This window comes from Myotis lucifugus, unplaced genomic scaffold (genome assembly GCF_000147115.1).
Source record: "Myotis lucifugus unplaced genomic scaffold, Myoluc2.0 scaffold_762, whole genome shotgun sequence".
Taxonomy (NCBI): domain Eukaryota; kingdom Metazoa; phylum Chordata; class Mammalia; order Chiroptera; family Vespertilionidae; genus Myotis; species Myotis lucifugus.
In genome coordinates, this window is record NW_005871810.1 from 100,012 (window position 1) to 109,573 (window position 9,562).

Genomic DNA, 9,562 nt, shown 5'->3' on the forward strand with positions numbered 1-9,562 from the left:
TTTGAGCCCCAGTGGACCTGCAGGGGATGGTGGGACCCACTCACCTGGACCATGGGGTGAGGCAGGGCTGGGTGGGCGTTTTCTGCAGACAGCAGGCAGAGCTGTGGAGGGGAGGGAGTTGTTCAGCAGGAATGTGTGAGGGCTGAACGTAAGTCTCAGAGGCTGGGGAAGTGGCAGGGCGGGGCGGGGGGGGGGGGTTGAGTGAAGGTGAAGGAAAGTTGTCAGCGTTTGAGAAGAGGACCTGGAGGGAGTGGGGTCCTGGGAGCCCAGGGAGGACAGGGGTGGAGCTTGCACGAGGACTGTCACCCTCCAGTGCCCGCACCATTGAAGGGCGGCATCGTGCAGGGGGAACGGGGGAGCACTGAGCACAGAACCAGGGCTGGAGTGAAGGCGAGCAGGGCAGGAGCAGTTCGCCTGTGTGACCCCCGGGCAGGCTGGCTGCTGTGAGCCCAGCACCGGTGGAATGTCTGGGGCTGTGCCAGCCTCTTTTGTGGGTGACTAGCCGCTGGGAGCTTCTCTAACAGGGACAGGACTCCGACACCCCGCTGTGACTTCAGCAGGTCGCCACGCCCCAAGAGGTCCTCTGGTTCTGGACTTCTAGCTGGAATTGGTCTTGATGCATTTTTCAATGATGACTGAAGGGGGTGGATTCGGGATTTAGTTAGGGGGCCTCCCAATTAAACTGGGGAACATGATCCTTGTGAAAAGTCATTTCAGCTTATCAGTAGTTGGCAAACATTTCTGCAGCAGTGGTGGTTCTGGCTGAGCCTTTGGCTGCTTACTCAACTGAACAGCAAGCTGTGTCCACTGATGGAATGAAAAAAATAATGATGTTGTTACAGGGAACTTTTTACAATATGCCAGAGGGACCTACTGGAGTCTCTTTAATCTTGAACAATGGCTGTTTCTTGCAGAGGCAAATTATGCAAATCGGTACTTAGTGTTTCATAATCAATCAGGTCTTTGTTGGGAGAGTAGCGAGTGCCAGCGGACAGAGCGCCTCTCCTCCTGGGGGTGGGCACTGGCAGCCAGACCGCTGCTGGGACCCGCGAGGGACACTGGTGACTGCTGTGAGCTCTGCAGCTGAAATGCCCATGTCCTTTGAGAAGGGCCTGACTGCTTTGTACCAGGGATTTTGTTTTACAGTTTATCTTCCTTTCGGTGATTTACAAAACACCCACGAAGGAGCCGCTGGCAGGACTGTTCTGTGGGTGACATAAAGCCGGGCCGCACCCGCCGGGGACAAATGGAGCGTGCTCCCTCCCCCGGGTGCCAGCCCTCTCCGGCTCTCCAAGTGCACACGTGTATGTATTCTAAACAGTGTCTTCGGCTCCGGCCTGGCACAGCAGTTAACCTTTCACGGTCCCTTGAGTCTAGATAGGAACAAAGAACCAGAGGACTTTAAAAGCCCTTGGGGAAAAACGGTGATATGTTTGAGTTCCCGTTATCGCTGCAGCTGTAATGCTAGTGCTGCCATCTAGTGGTTAAGGGAGTCACTTCCCTACTATTAACTCCTTCCCTGCTAGGAAGCGCATGAAGAGCAGTTCAGGTCAGAGGTTAAATCATTATTGAGGAACCGCTTCAGGCTACGCTGTGAGCAGCTTATGTCACATTTCAGAACCAGGCGGTGACGTGCAGGGGGTCCGTGCCCTGGCCTGGAAGAGGCAGAGGAGACCTTCTGGAGGCTGTCGCCGAGCAGCCTGGCCAACAGGGGTCAGAGGACGGGGAATGGGAGGGGGAGGCTCTGAGTCTGGGGAAGTCCTCGGGGAGACAGAGGCAGAGCCTGGGGCTTAAGGAATTGGACTCGATCCTGTGGGTCCATGTAACTTGGGGAAGTTCTTGGAAGACTTACCTTTTTGTTTGAGACAGTTTTCTGTCTGATGGCAAAGATGGAACACACTAATCATAGAAAATTCTTGAAGTACAAAGAGGTATTAAGAATAAAGCAAAGTCTCCAAATCTTGCCGCCCAGAAACCATCCGTGTTTTGCTGAGCAGCCTGAGGTTCCTCTCTGTGCGTGTAAACCACGTGGGTGCGCATTTCCTGTGTTTTATGTCCATGGCCTCGGGCGGCCATGCTTTCCCCGCTCAACAGCGTGCTCGTGGAGACCCTCCGGGTCAGCAGCCCTGGGTGAGTCCCGTCAGCGCAGGTTGGGCTGTTTGTTTTGTTTGGCCTCTCCTCGAAAGCCTTGATGTGTAAGGACAGGGAATGCGAGGCTTTTCCCTCAAGTGCATCGACTGTGGGACCGCACGGCTACTGTTTCGTAATCTACTTGCTTTTATGGTGGGTGGATCGCGTGGAGAGTTGCCGTGTCTTGCTGATTTGGGGACTTGGCCTTAGTAAAATACAGCCACTTAAGAGTGAACTCCGTTTATCTTCAGAGAAGGAGAGGGCGGGTCCGCTGAATAGCAGGAGTTTTAGGATGGAGTTGAGACAAACCGGTGGGTTAGCAGCAGCTTCTGGAAGAGGCGGGGTGGGCGGACCCTGAGCGTGGCCGTCGCTCTGTGCTGTCCCACAGCTGTAGCGGCCTTTCCGTGGGCAGAGCCCCTCAGTGCGGGGACCTCTGACCTCAGAGGGTGCTGGCCACACACCCGGCAAAGCAGCCCTCAGAGAACTGCCGGGCTCGGGGGCAGGGGGTGGGGGGCATCTTCATGGGTAGACGTGTCTCCTGCTTGTTTTGAGCCATTTATATGAACTGTGTTACCTTGGTGCCTTCCCATCTGTAATGTGCGTCATAGTGGACTCTGTCTCCTTCGATCGTTTCAGGAAGTGAATGAGGTCAGGGATGCAGAGCATTTAGCTCGGTGCCCGAGCATAGTATGCACTCAATAAAAGTTGCCTTTTAACTTGTGCTACTGCTGTTTGTAAGAAATGGTTTTTACAGCTCTCCCTTTGTAGTGGAGCCCAAGGATATTAAGCAACTTGCTCAGAATTTCAGTTGGCAAAGCCTGAGAGTTAGAAGAGCTATAAACACACCGCTTTCTTCCCAGCCCAACTTTGGAACCACCTGAAAGAGAAATACAGGAGTCGGAACACAAAAAGCCAAGTTCGATTTGGGGCCAGATGTGGGTGGAGCGTGGACCTGAAGAGCCCCCTCTGCTGCTGGCCGTCGAGCACGCCCACCTTCTCCAAGTCATAAGCCAGAGAGCTTTCGCCTCCGCCCTCCGAGAAGAGGGAGCGGGTTGGGAGAGGCCGGGAGTAGCCGTCAGCTGACATCCTCCCACGTGAAGCCTGAGGACAGCAGAAGGCGGCCCAACGAGATGAGAGCCAGAGGACCCAGCGAGCTCCCCGTGTTCCTGCCAACGCCCCGTCTGCCCTGCCCCACACCAGCTCCACACACCACCTTTCGCCCCGGCCTGCTCTGCCCACGCCCCGTCCTGAGACGCGTGGAGATGAGCTCAGGTGGGGGAGCAGCACCCCTCCTGGAAGTTGCCTTCGTGGCGCCTTGCAGCCCTGAGGGCGGTGTTTGCTGATTGACACGCAGGGAGCACTGGTCACATTGGCCAGTCTCTCCGACCACCCGTCTCCTTGCTCAGACTCTCAACATCCCTGTGGCCATCAGTTCCAAGCCTCCTGGGTAGCACCCCACAGGGGCCAGCAGCCGCCTCGGAGCAGTGGCCTCCACTGGGGACACGTTCCCTCTGGCAGGCACATCTCACGGCCACAGGAGGACTTTGACACGAGCACGTGTGTGGGAACACAAGAGCCTCCCGCAGTCTTCCTCTGCCCACTCAGTCAGACACATTTTAAGCCCATGCACACAGTCGTCTCACCTGAAACCCTGCTCATACTTCCCTGAAGAAAGACCTCAGACTTAAGCTGAACATGCGTAGTTTTCTTAGTCGTGGAGGTATAATATGGAATAAGTAACTTAGCCTTGAGGTGCAGGCCTGCCATCCACCCCACTTCGCCATCACTGGCCTCGTGACCTTGCATGGGCCTCAGTTTCCATGCTCCTTAGAAGGGGATGGGGTGATGCGGATTCATCCGGTTGTTATGGGGAGTAACTGACAGAGCGAATGCCTGGCGCACACGTGGCTGGTGCTCTGTGACAGCCACGGCCCCGGACATCCCGAGGGCAGTGCACTGTTGATCCGGATGTGAGAGGAGAAAAGCAGCTGATGTGCTCACTCACTGCTGTTCCCAGTCCCCGGTCGTCCCCTGTGAGCCTCTGCCGAAAACTAGTGACCTATCAGGAACCTGTGCTTCCATTTGTGCCTGACACTCGGGTGCCTGGGTTCCATCCGGGCTTCCCCGCTGCGTCCCCGAACAGATGGCTCACCCTCGCTCCGACGCGCTCTCTCACCTGTAAACGGGTGTGATGATGGGGCTGCTGGAAGGATTGGATGAGCTGGTGCACGCAGAGCTCTCGGAAGCTGCCTGGTTCCTAGCAGATTCTCAAAGAAGATGGTGCCGATTTGCCGACGTGGCAGTGAGACTGCTCAGTGGAGCTTAGAGCTTAGAAATAAAGCAGCTGAGATTGCAGTGGATTTAGGTGTTGGTTCAGGTGTGGGTTACTGCTGTTTTGGCAGCAGAAAATCTGCACTTCAAAATGACTGAAAATGTTAAGAGAAGAAAGTGCTTAAGTGGGAGATTTTTCAAAATAATATTCTACTCAGGAAAATGTTAAATGCCCTGCAGGGGACACAGTGGCTAGGGACCCATGCACCCGGCGCCCACCTTCAGCGGCGGTGAACTAGGGCTAACCCTGTTTCATCCGCTCCCCCCGCCCCTATTATTCTGAAGCAACCCCAGGGATGTCATTTTATTTGTAAATTTTCAGCACATAGCCTTAAAGGATAAGGATTTTAAAAACAACAATATTAAAAACAATCATACATAATACTGTTATCATACCTGAATAAAAATTCATTGTAATTACTTAACATCATTAGATGTTAAGTGGGAGGTTTTCAAACCAGTTGAATAATAGTACACAGCAGGCACTGAAGTGACTTCAGTGTCAAATGAAGCAGCGTGTCTGTCACCAGTGGTGTTGGGAGCCCGTGGAGCTCAGTGTCAGGAGGGTCCCACTCCTGCTCTCGCTGATTCCGCCTCTCGGGCCTTTGGTTCCTTCCCACTGAGGAAAGATCTGTTTCCACAGGTTGTCAGAACTGGGTGAAGTAACCACCGGCAGTGACGGGTGGAGGAGACAGGAGCTAGTACTGCCTTCCCTTCTCTTTTAGCTACAGCTCGGTTCTTGCTTTAAATCACGGTGTTTGTTGGAAATGAAGGATTCCGTCTTCATCCATCTGTCCTGTCCGATAGACAATACAGTGTGGCGTGTGGTCAGGGCGCAGCTCCCGCTGTGGAACCTTCCCCGGGGAAGGTGCTCGGCCGGGGAGCAGAGCCTCTCTCTGCAGCTCGTCAGCACGCACCTTGTCAGCGACTGTACCCGCGATGCTCACCCGCCTGCCCCTCACTGACAGGCGAGGAGAATGATTGCACAGAGCCAGTGTGTTCCTCTTCGTCTGTTTGTTCACAGTGTCCAGGTGCCACCTTGTGATAGCTTTGCTACTTCTCGATTCAACTCGTAAGTCAGGAGTAATCAGATCTTGAAGCCTTTTTCTGCCCCCCCCTTTTTCTTCTCCTTTCCCCCATCCAACATGTAGGTCCTGGGGACACAGCAGTGAGTAGGACCTCAGAGAACTTAATGGAAGTTTAATGGGGTCGTAGATAAAACTTCTATCACATGGAAAGCGCTGGCAGGTGTCTATAAAACACTGCGGGAGGTGTTAGGGAAGGCCTCATGGAGGAGGTGGCATTTGAGCGGAACCTGAAGGATGTGCTGGGGTTCTTTGGGTGGCATGGGGTTGCATAAGGAAGAAGGCTGTTCCAGGCAGAGAAAGAGCGGTCACAAAGGCACAGAGCTGTGAGAACGGCGTGCCCACACTGCCCGTCTGTGAGATGCCCCACTCGTGGCTCAGCCCCCAAAGCGCTCCCGACGTTAGCCCTTGCGTCTTATCACCTCCCTGGCCCCACAGGCACTTGCCCAGTGACCCCTTCCTTCCTCCTAGGAACCCCGTCTCCCTGTCATTCAATGATATCAAGACCAAGAAGCTGACACTGGTTTTAGATTTTAATGGGGCAAATGTGCTTCCATTTTACTCTGATTTTCTTGTCAAACTTGAAATGAGGGTCTTTCTCCTTTAAAAGTAAGAGTTATTCTCTGTAGATACACATATATAAGAACTCTTTTCAGAATTAGCACTATATGTGGAAATATTCACAATCCAAAGCATACAACTATACAACCTCTCTAAAACTTTGAAAACGCCAGGGGCATATCACAGTTGTGTGAAATATAATATGCTGTTTTTGGCCGTTTATTCTCACAAGATAGGGCTTAAGCACAACAGCAAACAGATGAGAGGTTGGCCAAGAGTTTTCACAGAGGTAGTGTTGGTCACGTGGTTAAACTGCCAGATCATTCCTCATGGCAATGACCCTATCCTGGGATGCTATTCGGGGGCTTATGCTGTCTATTTAGGTAAATCAAAGGCCTATTGGAATTTTTTCCTTGTTATTGATCTGTTGCGATTTGTGCATGTGTTTATTTTAGGAAGCTCATAAAATTTCAGGGTTGTCAAATACCTATAGAAATCTCAATGCTCATTTATTTCTTTGTATCCTTGGCATTTGAAATATTAGCTTATACATTGTGCTCATGTTAAATATTGAGTTATATTGATGATATTATAATCATTTAACACCTCTTAAGTTTCCAAGAATTCCATTTAATCCTGAATAAGCTTCACTCCATTTTAATACATTCATTTTATCGAAATCCGCCGTTACAGAGCATAAGACATTGGGGTCACATATGTTATACTTTAAGTGAAGCCTCTTGCAGTTATGTTTTTGAGATGCCCCTGGGGCCTTCTTGTTCCTGGCACACACACACCCCCACGCACCATTCCCCTGGGAGACCAGACCTAGCTAAAGAGGGTGGTGGCAGCTGCATCTAGCCTATGGAGTAGATTCCTTTAAAACTTTCCTTGGACCTTTTAAAGCTTTTTATGGAAAACTTTTTGACTCCTAAAAATCCTGTTTTGGATAATTAAGCCCTAAGTAGGTGTGCTATGGACGGAATGTGTGTGTCCCCAAAATCATATGTTGGAGTCCGAACCCCCAACGTGATGGTATTTGAAGATGGGACCTTTGGGGGTGATTAGTTCACGGGGTGGAGCCCCACGAATGGGATTGGTGCCCTTTCGGAAGAGCCGTGAGAGAGGGGCTCTCTCTCTTCACCGTGTCAGGGTTCAGCAAGAAGGCAGCGTGGGCAAACCACACTATGATGGTCTCTGGAGCGGACCCCGAATCCGACAGCACCTTGATCGCGCGCGGCCTTCCAGCCCCCAGAGCCGTGAGAAATAAATGTCTGTTGTTGTTTAAGGCCCCGGCCTATAGTATTGTGTTACAGCAGCCCAGGCTGACTTAGACACGGTGTATTAGAGTCTCATTGCTGCCATAACAAATTACCACAAACTCAGTGGTTTAGAGCAACACACTTTTATTATCTTCCTTCCTCGTTTTACTTTGTTTTTTAATTCATAGCTCTATGCACAGTACTTGACACATGGTAGGTGCTTTAGAGTCGGTTTTTAAGATGCTGAAACAGGCGGTCACAAATGGAATCCTCTGCACTGTGTGTGCTCTGTTCATCCTGGCGCGGCCGTGAGGGGCCGGGGGCCGGGGGCCGGCTGTGCAGGGATAAACCGTGGCCCTGAACCTTGTAACTGCTGCTTGGCAAGGGCCCTTTTCTAAACGGGAGAGCTCTGCCTTACGGTCCATTTTCGATAAAGAGAGAAAAGGGGATTGGCCCTCATTGGCATATGCTGTGCAGATACCAGACATGCATTATCCCGTGTAATCTCAAAGTTCCTCAGAGACCATTTCTCCAAAATGTCATAGACCACAACAGTCACAGGACGAAAGAGCCATTAAAAAGAGATCAAGGCCAGCAATGTCAGTGGTTATACACGCGTCTAAAACCAAAGTTGTCCAGTTTGTAGTTTCAGAATCTTTCTACAACCTGCATTCCATTCTATGTTAATATTACATGTGAGTATAACACCTTTCTAGCTATATCAACATTTTGTTTTGTTTTATTTTAGATTTCACACATCGGCAAACTGAGAGATTTTCTTCTGGAACACAGGAAAGACTACATCAATGCTCACAGGTAAGTGCATACTTTTTACGTGGCTTTGCTGCCTGTTCTGTTCCATACCGGCATCCTGACCTTTTACTTGGGGACTCCGAGGCGTAATGGGGAAGATCAGTTTGGCAGGGCGCCTACCGAGCACAGGGCTGCTCAGAGTCCCGATACCCCCACAGCAACATGTCCTGTTCTCATAGCCCAGCTGGTGGCGTCTCTGTGTGCACCTCACTGCTGGGAACCCAGGTGAGGGGACAGAGCGTCTCACTCAGGAAGAATGTGGAAATGCCGTGGAGATGAGCGCTTGCCGGGGGGCTGTGGTTAGGTTGATGTTCTTAAAAGATAAAGCATTTCGACGGAGCCTCCAGACCAGTGGTTCTCAACCTGTGGGTCGCGACCCCTTAGGGGGTCAAACGACCCTTTCACAGGGGTCGCCTAAGACCATCAGAAAACACATATATAATTACATATTGTTTTGTGATTAATCACTATGCTTTAATTATGTTCAATTTGTAACAATGAAATTGGGGGTCACCACAACATGAGGAACTGTATTAAAGGGTCGCGGCATTAGGACGGTTGAGAACCACTGCTCTATGGTCTCTGGAGCAGGTGGCAGCTCTTGCAGACAGAGCACAGGCGGGATGCAGGTCCTGGCGGCGGGGTGCAGGTCCTCATGGGGTGCAGGTCCTCATGGGGTGCAGGTCCTGGTGGCAGGGTGCAGGTCCTCGTGGCGGGGTGCAGATCCTGGTGGCGGGGTGCAGGTCCTGGTGGGATGCAGGTCTTGGCGGCGGGATGCAGGTCCTGGTGGCGGGGTGCAGGTCCTGGTGGGATGCAGGTCCTGGCGGCGGGGTGCAGGTCCTGGTGGCGGGATGCAGGTCCTGGTGGGATGCAGGTCCTGGCGGCGGGATGCAGGTCCTGGTGGGATGCAGGTCCTGGCGGCGGGATGCAGGTCCTGGTGGGATGCAGGTCCTGGTGGGATGCAGGTCCTGGTGGCGGGGTGCAGGTCCTGGTGGTGGGGTGCAGGTCCTGGCGGTGGGATGCAGGTCCTGGTGGGGGTGCAGGTCCTGGCGGCGGGATGCAGGTCCTGGTGGGGTGCAGGTCCTGGCGGCGTGGATGCAGGTCCTGGTGGGATGCAGGTCCTGGGCGGCGGGATGCAGGTCCTCATGGGGTGCAGGTCCTGGTGGCGTGATGCAGGTCCTGCTGGCGGGGTGCAGGTCCTCATGGGGTGCAGGTCCTGGCGGGCGGGGATGCAGGTTCCTGGCGGGATGCAAGACCTGGCGGCGGGATGCAGGTTCCTGGTGGGGATGCAGGTCCTTGGCGGCGTAATGTCAGGACCTGGTAGAGTGGCAGATCCTGTCGGCGGGATGCAGGTCCTGGTGGCGGTGCAGGTCCCTGCCA

The 9,562-nt window shown here is 52.9% G+C and overlaps 1 protein-coding gene across 1 annotated transcript in view; it reads left to right on the forward strand.

Moving 5' to 3' along the window:
• STX18 (syntaxin 18) overlaps positions 1 to 9,562 on the forward strand; it is an 81,883-nt gene that overhangs the window by 51,788 nt on the left and 20,533 nt on the right. Inside the window, exon 2 of the mRNA XM_006106066.3 lies at positions 8,118 to 8,185. Within this exon, the coding sequence (XP_006106128.1) occupies positions 8,118 to 8,185 (68 nt within the window). The remainder of the gene's footprint in view (positions 1 to 8,117; positions 8,186 to 9,562) is intronic.